This window comes from Notolepis coatsorum (assembly GCF_963971535.1).
Source record: "Notolepis coatsorum genome assembly, chromosome: 14".
NCBI lineage: Eukaryota > Metazoa > Chordata > Actinopteri > Aulopiformes > Paralepididae > Notolepis > Notolepis coatsorum.
In genome coordinates, this window is record NC_140178.1 from 77063284 (window position 1) to 77076935 (window position 13652).

The 13652-nt window shown below is 45.1% G+C and overlaps 1 protein-coding gene across 2 annotated transcripts in view; it reads left to right on the forward strand.

The window, feature by feature from the left end:
- Positions 1-13652, forward strand: part of gga3b (golgi associated, gamma adaptin ear containing, ARF binding protein 3b) — a gene marked incomplete at its 5' end in the record, with an annotated part of 43617 nt that overhangs the window by 24203 nt on the left and 5762 nt on the right. For both annotated transcript variants that reach the window (XM_084329509.1, XM_084329510.1), the window contains one exon: positions 5878-6047. In XM_084329509.1, coding sequence (XP_084185635.1) covers positions 5878-6047 — 170 coding nt within the window. The remainder of the gene's footprint in view (positions 1-5877; positions 6048-13652) is intronic.

Below are 13652 nucleotides of genomic sequence, written 5' to 3' on the forward strand. Positions count from 1 at the left end.
GCCAACCTTGCACGCTGCTCCTGGATCTGCTGTCACCAGACGAGGAAACATCAGAATAGGCCCGACGTGTCGTTGAAACACGAAGATTCCAGGGGTAAGCAAACCTCCGGTAACTTTCAACATTACGCAATTTCTCTAATCTTTTCATAACAACTAGTTACATAAGGCGCACTGCGACCGTTATGATGGAAACTAAATAGAGGAAGAGTGTTTGGTGACCATGCCATAGGGGCGGGACCCGGCAGGTGTGGACGTATTTGTTTTTCGTTAGTGGAGTACAGTAGGTACATGAGATGAGGTATATCTCGATAGGCTTAAGAGCGGGACGCGATGGCCAAGTACGATAATATAACTGCGTTCTGTTTTATGGCAATAACGTTCAGGTTTGTGGGAGATAATCCCCAAAAATAAGAGAAATAAAAAAGTTTATCCAGAAGTCAGATGATTGACAGGGGCTGGTGTGATCTGGGTAGGGTAGTTTTTCGAATTTGAAAGCCCTGAGTCTCTTCCTTCAAAAGACTACACTCACTTTTGGATGTGCCACTTCCTCCTGTCAATATGCGCCGGTTTCCGACTCAATGCCCTGAGATTTCTATAATCTCATAATAATTTCACTAATAACAGTTAAAATAATTGGTAAACAAACGTAATGCTGAAAATATACACTTTTACTGTATATCTCGGGCTTAAGAGGTTAACCCTGTGAGGCCCAAATTAAAAAGACATTAGCAACTTCAGAGGCCAGAGGGTGGGACATATAAACACATTTACTATCAAATAGCATTGTGAGGCTGAACAACAGGACCAATTGACTATACATGTGCTTAAAGGGGAACTATCTTATGAATGGCCTTTTTCAGTGTTTATCATTGTTTCTTAGCTATATGGACTTATATTAATAGGATCTATGTCTCTAATTCTCATATTGGCGCATTCTTCCAATTCTCTTCTCACAATATTCACCCTCACTGAACTGAGTCATCTGAAAATGTGCATATCTGTGATGTCAGAGATTTCTCAGCTGCATAATAATGTGGCAGTTGATGTGGCAGTTGGCACCAGGCCACACAGTGGTTGGAGCCCAGCCTCAAAACGGCTTAAGATCTTGAGGTAAAAAAATGCGGTTTTTGAGTACTTGATTAGAAATACAAAACAATGCATTTTTTTTTTTTGAAAAAAAAACCTAGGTGTTCCATAGACTCACAGGAATTGTGTAAAAGTGCCCAAATAGTGAAAGAAATAGTAAAATAGTTCCCCTTTAACATTTTTTAAATAAACATTATTTCTTTAAATGGCTAAAAGTGATTTTGTAATTTTGCAACCGTGGGTCTCACAGGGTACTTTTAACCATGTGAGGCCCAAATAAAAAAGACATTAGCAACTTCAGAGGTCAGAGGGTGAGACCTATAAACACATGAAGGGTGCCGTGACTGAAAAAAAAAGTTGAGAAACGCTGGTATATGGTGTGGCTCTTTGTGGTACCACAGTAATTTTTGTGGCTCTTAGTCTCTGACTGGTTGGCCACCCCTGGAGTAGAGGGACTGTATTTTATATAGTGCTTTTATCCAAATTATTGTATTTTATACAACTTATGCCTCACTTTCTCACACACACACACACACACACACACACACACACACACACACACACACACACACACACACACACACACACACACACACACACACACACACACACACACACACACACAGACGGCAGAGGCAACCATGCAAGGAGCCTACCAGCTCATCGGGAGCAGTTAGGGGTCATGCTCATGGACACTTTAACCCTTTCACTACCACACTACATAAGGTTAACCCCTTCACTACCGCACTACAGGCGGTTTTTTGTAGTGGTAGTGAAGGGGTTAACCTTCTGTAGTGTGGTTGTGAAAGGGTTAACCCTTTGTCGTGTGGCAGTGAAAGGGCTAACATTCTGTACTGTCACAGTGAAAGGGTTAACCATTTGGTAGTGTGATAGTGAAAGGGTTAACACACTGCTGGAAGGAGCCGGCAGACGACCGCTCTACCTCCTGAGCCACTGCTGCCCTGTGTACTAGAGATGGATGGATGGATGGAAATAAGGAATAAATAAGATAGCATAACATAAGATAAGATATTTCTTTATCGATCCCCTTGGGAAAATTCCGGAATAAAGAGATAGTTGGCAGGATGGATAAAAGGAGGGAGAAGCAGGAGTGTAATAAAGAGATAGTTGGCAGGATGATAAAAGGAGGGAGAAGCAGGAGTGTAATAAAGAGATAGTTGGCAGGATGGATAAAAGGAGGGAGAAGCAGGAGTGTACAGGCATTAAAGCGTTCCGTCTTGAGACAGATATCCGTCGATTTGATTAGGAGTTCCGTCATTTGATTCGGAGTCGTGACGGATTTTAACATGAGCCAATCAGAGGCGTCAAATATCATGAAAAGGGGAATTTTTTTTCCTACCGCGGCCGTGCCAAGCATAGTCATTGGCGAGCAATCGGCAGGACGCAGCGACTTGAGAGACCGGATTGCGCTAATAGTTATGTATAATAATCGCAAGATACATTCAGACAGTGTTGGATGAGATCTAACTAAATGGATTTATGGACACATTTATGCCCGGGCCACAAAGCTTATCGAAGGGTTAACGGCGGCACGACGGCTCTACCGGTGAGTCTCAGCCTGTTGTTATGGTATGAAAATGTAATTGTAGTGCTTTTAGCTAACGCTATTAAATATAAATATACAGTGGAGGTTAAAATAAGAATGACTTTGCCTGGGGAGCTCCAGTAGCTCACCACGTACCGCGAGTGCTATTTCAGCGCCGTGGACAACCGTGCTCGTCACGGATCTGGGGCTGAGCGAGTTCGAATCCCGGACTGCAGCCGTGCCTTTCCCAGAGTGTCTTCCCCCCCATCTGAACCCTTTCAGCCTGCTTCTGTCGGTCGAGCTTGACCAAGTATAAATGCGATAAACGTATAAAAGAGCCAGGGAAATGGCCAAAGTTAAAAAAAATAATAATAATGACTTTGCCTGAAAAAAAAGTTCAGTCAGGAGATGTTTTGACGGAGATGACTCATCCCCGCGGGAATAGACTTTACCATAAATCATAGGCTGATATACGCTACATTCTCTTTAAACATATAAATGTTACAGGACACAAGTAATAGATTTAATCACTTTTATTCTTTTAAACTTGGTCTGACCGACCTTCAGCATACATAGACCATGAACAGGCAGTAGATCCAGTAGTAGAAACGCATGTCATAAAACACGAGTGCTTGATTGAAAATTTTATTAACAGATTGCAGAATGGGTACAATACAGTACAGCTCAATACACACAATTGTTAAGGGGATGCAGACCAGAGAAAGACGTTTGTCTTGTTTACATCAGGGTCCCCCATTTCTCCCCCATGCTCCCATTGTCCTAAATGTTACAGGACCGTTTTAAAATGCTATTGTTTTACTGTATTTGCCCTATACACAATACATAATTTCAACTATACACAATACATAATTTGAACTACGTATACACAATACATCATTTGAACTATAGACAATACATAATTTGAACTATACAATAATACTGAATTTGAACTATACACAATACATAATTTTAACTATACATAATTTGAACTATACACAATAGATAATTTGAACTATATACAATACTGAATTTGAACTATACTGAAAACGCATGTCAGAAAACATATCCTGCATTATGCCTCCTCCACTCCTGGAGTCAGAGCCACTACACCTGCTACAGCCTCAAAATCCTCCACTCTGGAGTCAGAGCCACTACACCTGCTACAGCCTCCTCCTCCTCCTCCACTCCTGGAGTCAGAACCACTACACCTGCTACATCCTCAAAATCCTCCACTCTGGAGTCAGAGCCACTACACCTGCTACAGCCTCCTCCTCCTCCTCCTCCACTCTGGAGTCAGAGCCACTACACCTGCTACAGCCTCAAAATCCTCCACTCTGGAGTCAGAGCCACTACACCTGCTACAGCCTCCTCCTCCTCCTCCACTCCTGGAGTCAGAACCACTACACCTGCTACATCCTCAAAATCCTCCACTCCTGGAGTCAGAGCCACTACACCTGCTACAGCCTCCTCCTCTTCCACTCCTGGAGTCAGAGCCACTATACACCTGCTACAGACTCAAAATCCTCCACTCTGGAGTCAGAGCCACTACACCTGCTACATCCTCAAAATCCTCCACTCCTGGAGTCAGAGCCACTACACCTGCTACAGACTCAAAATCCTCCACTCCTGGAGTCAGAGCCACTACACCTGCTACATCCTCAAAATCCTCCACTCCTGGAATCAGAGCCACTACACCTGCTACAGACTCAAAATCCTCCACTCCTGGAGTCAGAGCCACTACACCTGCTACAGCCTCAAAATCCTCCACTCTGGAGTCAGAGCCACTACACCTGCTACAGACTCAAAATCCTCCACTCCTGGAGTCAGAGCCACTACACCTGCTACAGCCTCAAAATCCTCCACTCCTGGAGTCAGAGCCACTACACCTGCTACAGACTCAAAATCCTCCACTCCTGGAGTCAGAGCCACTACACCTGCTACATTTGAACTATACACAATACATCATTTGCATTCAACACCTTAGCCAAGTCCTTGCCAAATGCAGTGAAATCTGAGGAGCTTGGTCAACTGAATGAAGAGGTGCGAGCCTACCAGATTTAGGAGCACAGGCCAAACACTTTGAGGAGAATACTGAACGAATCGATGTTGACTGGTGGAGTAAGATCTTGGCCATGAAGATGCCAGAAGGAGGGATGATATTCCCCATTTTAGGGAAGTTGGTAAAGGCCCTTCTGTCATTGTTCACTGGCCCTCTTGTCGAAGGATCATTTAACATCATGGATGACATCATTGAAAAAGACAGGGCCAGGCTGAACATTGAGACATAATTATGAAGGCTTAGCCATTATCAAGTCCCACATGAAGGCAACAGAGAAAAACACCTCCAAAATGGAAATCAACCCTGCACTGAGGAGCATGAGCATGTGCCTGTCTTCTTATGAGAGATACCAAAGTCATCTGAAGAAGGGGGAATCGACTTTACCATAAATCATAGGCTGATATACGCTACATTCTCTTAAACATATAAAATGTTACAGGACAGAGTTTTAAAATGCTATCGTTTTACTGTATTTGCCCTATACACAACACATAATTTGAACTATACATAATTTGAACTATAGACAATACATAATTTGAACTATACACGATACTGAATTTGAACTATTCACAATACTGAATTTGAACTATACACAATACTGAATCTGAACTATAGACAATACATAATTTGAACTATACACTATACTGAAAAGTTACAGTATGTAGATTTGTTTATTTGTATGACAAAGTCAGTCAACCCTTGCAATCAGTTTCATTTAATGAATTGAAAACAGCATTGATATTACGTAAAAGCAAACTGGCAATAGAAAAGATGTTCAAAATTATCTAGTTCCCTTAAAACGCTAACGCTATTAAATAAATATATATAGTGGAGGTTAAAATAAGAATATGACTTGGCCTGAAAAAAAGTTCAGTCAGGAGATTTCTTTTTTGCTTTAATCCCCGAGTGTAATAAAGAGATAGTTGGCAGGTTGGATAAAAGGAGGGAGAAGTAGGAGTGAATAAAGAGATAGTTGGCAGGATGGATAAAAGGAGGGAGAAGCAGGAGTGAATAAAGCGATAGTTGACAGGATGATAAAAGAGAAGTAGGAGTGTAATAGTGTAAATGTAAGAGCTGTCCTGTGTTTCATCCTCAATGGTTGAGCTCTGTCTTACTTCTTTCATATCATTGGCTGGTCTGTGTTATGGGACATTTCTTGATTGGCTCTGTGCTCGTGTGTCTCCAGGTAGAGTGTTGCCTGTTACAGCCTATGATAAGGACGGAGTTCGTGTGCTGCTCACCTTTGCCTCCGACTGTCCCCCTGGTCGACCCGATGTGCTGGTGCTGGTGTTGTCCATGCTCAACACAGCGCCCCTGCCTGTTCACAACGTGGTACTGCAGGCCGCTGTGCCTAAGGTAGGAAGACATCCATGCAATTCACACACTAACAGACTTCTCAGTGCCCACGAACGGAAGTTTAATGTCATATGGAAATACATCGACAGAAAGAATACTTTCATAACATTTGCACTCAAGGCTCCTAGATAATTGCAACAATAATCAGTAACTTTTTGACAAATGGAACCATGAACACTGCAAATTGATATTATCTTACATTTCATTTATTTTATTTGTAGAGGGACAAGCACATTGATGAACATTCATAGAACATAAAATGCACATCGAACGTAAATGCACCAAACCAATTATAACAAGAGGCTAGTTTCCAGAGGCAGTCCCCCTGCCTAGCCCTTTTCGTGACTGTGATGCACGCCAACAAGGTTTGGCAGAGTGAATCCACAGTCACTTGCTAGCCCATAGCCAACCAACCTAGATTTACCATGAAGGACTGGTTCTACCCAAACCATTCGTTATACAAGTATCACAGAGAAATTTCAAAGGTACTCACTCAGTTGCACAAGGGTTTCGGACAGAGATACGTGATGGTTTGAAAGCTTGGCGTTGCTAATAAACATTTAAAAAAAAATGTAAACGTGTAAACAGCGAAGAACGTATGGCTGCTCTCCCCCGAACGCCGCAATGAGGAGTAGGGTATATCTGCAGAGCCGCACTGCCGTCTCGGTGATGTTTACACGTTTATAAAAATTATTTAAAATGTTTATTAGCAACACAGAGGTTTCAAACCATCACGTATATCTGTCCGAAACCCTCGTGCAACTGTGAGTACCTTTGAAATTTCTCTGTGACACTTGTATAACGAACAGTTTGGGCAGAACCAGTCCTTCATGGTAAATCTAGGTTGGTTGGCTATGGGCTAGCAAGTGACTGTGGATTCACTCTGCCAAACCTTGTTGGCGTGCATCACAGTCACGAAAGGGGCTATCCCCCTGCCAGGAGTTAAAGGCTAGTGGATAAAAAGGTTAGACATGGCAAATATAAAAACAACATCTGGAAAAATATACATAGAAAATATACATATACATCTGGGAAAATATAAACATGGAACATCATTAACACTTTGGGTGCCAAAAGTCATTTCTGGGCCTAAGTCGTTCAGTGCCAGAAACGACTTAAGTCGTGTTAAGTGTTAAGACAGCTTCACATAGTTTATATCAATGTGTACAGGTCTGATTTGAGACTAGCCATACTTTTAGCTCACTTTTGAAAGAACTATAGGTTGGGCATTCTCTTATTGTTGGGGGTAGACTGTTCCACGATCACCACCTCTAATAGACATGACAGTCTGGCCAAAGGTGGTTTATCATGGGGTTTCTCACTGTCTTCTCTAGCAGTGGCTCGGGTGGTCCTATGAGCGGGGGTTTCGATGAATTCAGTTGTTCTAGGTCATATTGCGATAGTTTATCAGAGTCAGAAACACTGGATTTTCCAAATACAAGGAATCCACAGCACAAAGACACATTAACAACAAAGTTTGTATGTATGAATGTACACTGACGTAGGAGCACATACAGTGCACAGGGATAACACCACACTTCATACTGGCTTATCATGATTCAAGCAATGTTTTTGAGCTATATACCTGAAGAGGGTCCCAGACCGGAACGTTGTAATTTATTAATAATATTCATCAAGTGAAGACGGTGTCCTTCTGACTTTTTATAACCTGACTCTTTATAAACACACCTGCCACGAAGATCTTTATTCAGGTGTGAAAGGCTGTTGATGACCTAAGATAAGATAAGATGATCCTTTATTAATCCCCTTGGGGAAATTAGAAGCTGTGTTTTCAAAGTAAAACCCAGTGACGCTATCACGGATACCTGGAAGCAGCAAATATTGGCGGTTGACGGTTAATGATCTCATAGGGTGTGTCTGCTTAACCCTTTCACTACCACACTACAGAAGGTTAACCTTTCACTACCACACTACAGAAGGTTAACCTTTCACTACCACACTACAGACGGTTAACAGTCTGTAGTGTGGTAGTGAAAGGGTTAACCGTCTGTAGTGTGGTAGTGAAAGGGTTAACCTGCTGTCGTGTGGCAGTGAAAGGATTAACCTTTTGTATTGTCGCAGTGGAAAAAGGGTTAACCCTTTCACTACCACACTACAGAAGGTTAACCTTCCACTACCACACTACAGACGGTTAAGTAGTGTGGTAGTGAAAGGGTTAACCGTCTGTAGTGTGGTAGTGAAATGGTTAACATGCTGTCGTGTGGCAGAATGAATGAATGAATGAAAACGACAGGTTATGTATATAACCTAGTTATGAGTACTGGCTAAGCGTCCCGCTCTTAAGCCATACCGAGATATACCTCATCTCATGTACCTAGTGTACTCCATCAACGAACAAAACTAATACACCCATCACCTGCCAGGCCCCGCCCCTAGTGGCGTACTATATAGTACTAGGCGTGGTCACCACTCACTCTTCCTCGGAAAAAATAGTTTCCAAAGAAAAGTTTCCCCAAGGGAACTCAGGGCACGCTAAGAGCGGGACGCTTAGCCAGTACTCATATAACTAGGTTATATACATAACCTGTCGTTATATTTCGTATTGGCATCGCGTCCCGCTCTTAACACTTTCAGCGCCACGCCTGGTTTTCCGTTTTACCGCTTGAATGCCACCATCGGCGCCAATGTTAACGTTAATATCGCCTAATCTATGTTTTAAATTATGGCTATGTGTCTAATCTGCCCATCGCATTATCAAAGACTATTTTCCAGTCAGTGCTGTGAAGGCAGATTGTTTTTTTATCGCGTCGTTGCCGTTTCAGAGCAGTTAGAAAAGCCCCCGTTTTGATATAAAAAACAGCTCATTCTGGAGCATTCTATGAAAATCGTCTTTTAGTGGAATATTCCACAACGTTGATATTCGTCGGCCTTTTTATGAATCGTTTTCAAATAAACGCTAGATGATCAATATTATACGTGCACGCACGCACATTACGGCCGCGCACGGATAATCGCCTCGTTGATTTCCTCTCGGACTTTTACAGTGAAACCGAAAGAAGACATTTCACAAAACAGCTTATAACTTCATCAAACTTACTCTGATTATCCTACCACTGATAACATGGAGTCCTTACCTGACATCAGATGGTATCCAACTGGTATATTCCAATTCCTGATCACCATTCGAAAAAATCGATACGTGTATGGATCCAACGCAATACAGTAGAACTCCATGATCCGCGGGGATCTGAGGCTCTAGTAACCCCGGCTGGATCAGTGAACTGGAAAATGTGGAGTACCGGATTTTTTTCCCCATTCATTTTCATTGAGTCCATTCCAAAATCACTTATGTCATCTGGGAGACGACAGGGGGCGCTTTTTTCCACAGTGATCGTCGGCGCCCCTCGGCTATACTCGGGTAGGCTCGGGTGATGCAATAATTTTTCAGATCACAAAAAAAAAATAAAAAATCCGAGAAATCTTGTGAGTGGCTAGCAACCACCTATAAAAAAACACGAGAAATCTCGTGAGTGGCACTGAAAGTGTTAAAGGGGAACTCCAACATTTTGGGAAATTAGCTTATTTAACATCTTCCCTGGAGTTAGACAAGAAGATACATACCTTTTTTGTCTCTGTGCGTGCATTTAGCTTTGGGAACAGACGCTCCGTTAGCATAGCTTAGCTTCATCACTGGCAGTGAGGCAGATCCGGAGCCTTACAGTGCCTTACAGTGTATAGTTTGATTGATTGATTGATTGAAAAGTTTATTAACAGATTGCAGAATACACTGCAAATACAACTCCAAAACGTTCATGTAAACATGTTGTGACCTGTGTATTCACCACGTGGAGAAATAAAAAATAATTGAATTAGACAATTACGTTTTATAAGCAAATATACTCTGAACTATTTTTTTGACCAACCACTACTCTATGAGCGCAGCCAGTGATTTTAACGTGACGCCGTGTGTGTTTACATTCTCATTCATTCAAAAGATCCAAACCGATTGAAGTTTATGGATACCATGACTTGAAATCCTCTTACCTTGACGATTAAAAGCCTCCCCAATTTAGAAAACAGTAATCCAATGGCTGGTATTGTTATATACCGGACGCTCTGAGCTAACCGGAGCTAACACAGACCAGGATCGCAAAGCATATATAATGACTTCCTTTCTGGGGTTGTCAAAATAAAAGTGCAACGTTTATAGCAGCGGAAAACGTTTATTTTGTACATTATCTAACGTTAACACGAACCTAAACTAATGTTACAACTAACCTAAAGTTAGTTTAGGTTTGTGTTAACGTTAGATAATGTACAAAATAAACGTTTTCCGCTGCTATAAACGTCGCACTTTTATTTTGACAACCCCAGAAAGGAAGTCATTATATATGCTTTGCGATCCTGGTCTGTGTTAGCTCCGGTTAGCTCAGAGCGTCCGGTATATAACAATACCAGCCATTGGATTACTGTTTTCTAAATTGGGGAGGCTTTTAATCGTCAAGGTAAGAGAATTTCAAGTCATGGTATCCATAAACTTCAATCGGTTTGGATCTTTTGAATGAATGAGAATGTAAACACACACGGCGTCACGTTGAAATCACTGGCTGCGCTCATAGAGTAGTGGTTGGTCAAAAAAATTGTTCCGAGTATATTTGCTTATAAAACATAATTGTCTAATTCAATTATTTTTTATTTCTCCACGTGGTGAATACACAGGTCACAACATGTTTACATGAACGTTTTGGAGTTGTATTTGCAGTGTATTCTGCAATCTGTTAATAAACTTTTCAATCAATCAATCAAACTATACACTGTAAGGCACTGTAAGGCTCCGGATCTGCCTCACTTCCAGTGATGAAGCTAAGCTATGCTAACGGAGCGTCTGTTCCCAAAGCTAAATGGACGCACAGAGACAAAAAAGGTATGTATCTTCTTGTCTAACTCCAGGGAAGATGTTAAATAAGCTAATTTCCCAAAATGTTGGAGTTCCCCTTTAAGCCATACCGAGATATGGGGTAGAGCGGACGCGAGGCCCGACAAATGTACCCCCTGAGGACCCGTAAGCCCACATCAGGGGGGAGGGGAGTCCCGTCACCCCATCCTTCCTAATGAAGAGGGGGCGCAGTCAACTCCACCCGAGTGTGAACAAGAGGGAACTAGAACCTCTTGAACACACAGCACAGGCGGAACCATGTGTGACACAACACATTGTGGCCCACACCCACACACCCCTGCTACCCCACCAAAGGACGGGAAGCAGGAGAGGCCACAGACCTCAGAACCGCCTGGGAGACAGAATCCCCGGTCATGTCCATGAGGTAAAACCTTACGAAGGGACCCGGGGAGGACCATGAAGCTGCAGCACAGATGTCCTCCACCGAGGCCCCACCCAGCAGAGCGGCAGAGGCTGCCACCCCACGAGTGGAGTGCGCCCTGACGCCCCCAGGGGGAGCCAGCCCGGCCAACGTGTAGCAAAGGGCAATGCCCTCGCACAACCAATGGGACAGGCGCTGTTTCGATAGTGCCTTACCAGCACGAGAACCACCGTAACAGACAAAGAGCTGATCGGTAGCCCTGAGGCCCTAAGTACGGCTGAGGTAACCCCCAAGCCCGGACCGTACATGACAGGTGAAGGCCCGCCTCCAACTCACTAGCGTGAGGAGGCGGATGAAACGCCTGAACCATAATATCCCTGTAGCGGAAGCACTCCGGATATTTTTAGGCACGAAGGCTGGATTAGGCCGCAGAGTGGCACCGCTATCGGAACGAAAAGACAGGCACTCTGGCCGTACCGAGAGAGCACAAAGCACACCCATGCGTTTTAGCGGAGGTGATGGCCACCCAGCAAGAACGCAGTCTTCGAACGACAGCCATTCCAACAGCGCTTGCTCAAGAGGCTCAAACGGGGCCAAGGACAACTGACCGAGGACCAATTGAAGATCCCAGCTCGGAGCCAAAGAGCGTTTCACCGGCTTAAGGCGTCAATGCCAAGCAGGAAACGCTTCACAAGAGGGCGGCCTTACACCACTCTTGGAAAATACGGCACTTACCCGCGTAACCCGCGATAGTGGAAGGAGCATGTGCGTTCCGGATGGTACCAACCACAGAAGGATCCATCCTCTCCAGACTCACCCTCTCACCAGCCAAACCACCAGCAGCTGGCCCAGCACAGGGAACTAACACAGAGACCCGTGCGCTTGAGAGAGGGCCCGCGATGACCAAGGAACAGGCCATGACGGGATACCAAGAGCTGGACCAGGACCGGGAACCACACAGCTGTGCCCCGGTCCGGCGCAATCAGGATCAAGGACCTGCGCTCTTCAACGTACCCGCCCCAACAACGGAAAAGAACCACCTCCGTAACCTCCTCCTGGGGTGAAGAGGAGGTCAAGAGGGACCACGGAATGAGCAGATGCCCTCATACCGAGCAGGCGTATCACGGACAGCGCCGTAACCGTCCTAGGACGGAACCTCCCGAGCGTGTCGCAACACGCTCTGAGAGGGATGCCCATAGCACTCCACCCGTTGACTGGGAAGAGGAGTACTCTACTTCCAGTCTACAGCACCCCCAGGCTGGTAGGAACCCTGCCTGGCATGAGACCTGACGATCCACCTTGACCGCCAAGGACCAGAACGTCGGCAGGGCAGAATACACTTCGTAACCCCTGACGACGCAGAGGCCCCAGTGCAGCCTCCACGCACTTGGTGAAGATGCGCGGAGCCAGAGAAAAGCCGAACGACAGCCCCTGGTACTCATACGCTAACCCTGTAAGGAAGCGTAGGTAAGCCCTAGGACGGAAGATCGGGGATGCGAACACGCATCCTACAGGTCTATGGAGGAGAACCAGACCCCCACCTGACAGTGTTCAACAGGTAGGAGACGATCCAAAAAATACTTAACCTTCCCATGGTCCAACATGGGTCTGACACCCCCCCCCTTCCCGATTTCTCAGGCACCAGAGAACACCGGGAGGAAAACGCCACGACGATGGCTTGCTTCGTCCACAGAGATCAGATCTCGTCGACCAGAGCTGTCACTGCTGGTGACCCTGACAATAGGGTCTGTACCAAACCCGAAAACGGGTGGGGTTGTGTTTTTAAATACAAGTCCCCGCCTCAGCGTTCTCTCCATCTACCTCGACATATGGTGCTGCTGTAGCCATATGTGACGACACTCCCAACGCACCCACCGCCATGTGGCGCAGGTCCGTCAGGTACTGTAGATAGGCGGCCCGGTCCCACCCGCTGTGCGTAGCCAACCCTGGACCCGTGCGAGCAGAGCGTTCCGTGTCGGGGCATCTGACCCTGACACTACCCACGAGGCAATCGCACCCAAGGGGGGACCCCGACAGAAGGGCCGGTTTGATACGGGGGAAGCTGACATCAGTTCTAGGTGACAAAAGCTCCCCCACTGAACACCCCTCCAGAACATGCTGAGGAGTCGTTCTGCAGCCGGACATGCAAGGTGTGAGGCCCCCATGGGTTCCTACACACCGTAGCCCTGCAGTGATATTACTACCACCCAAATCACGCGCGCCTGCGAGACCACTACCAATCTTTCAGGAGTGGGAGGCACCAACATGATACCTGGCCTGGCGAAGGCGAGGCCGGGGAAGCCCGCACTGTGTGCCTCAAAAGGTT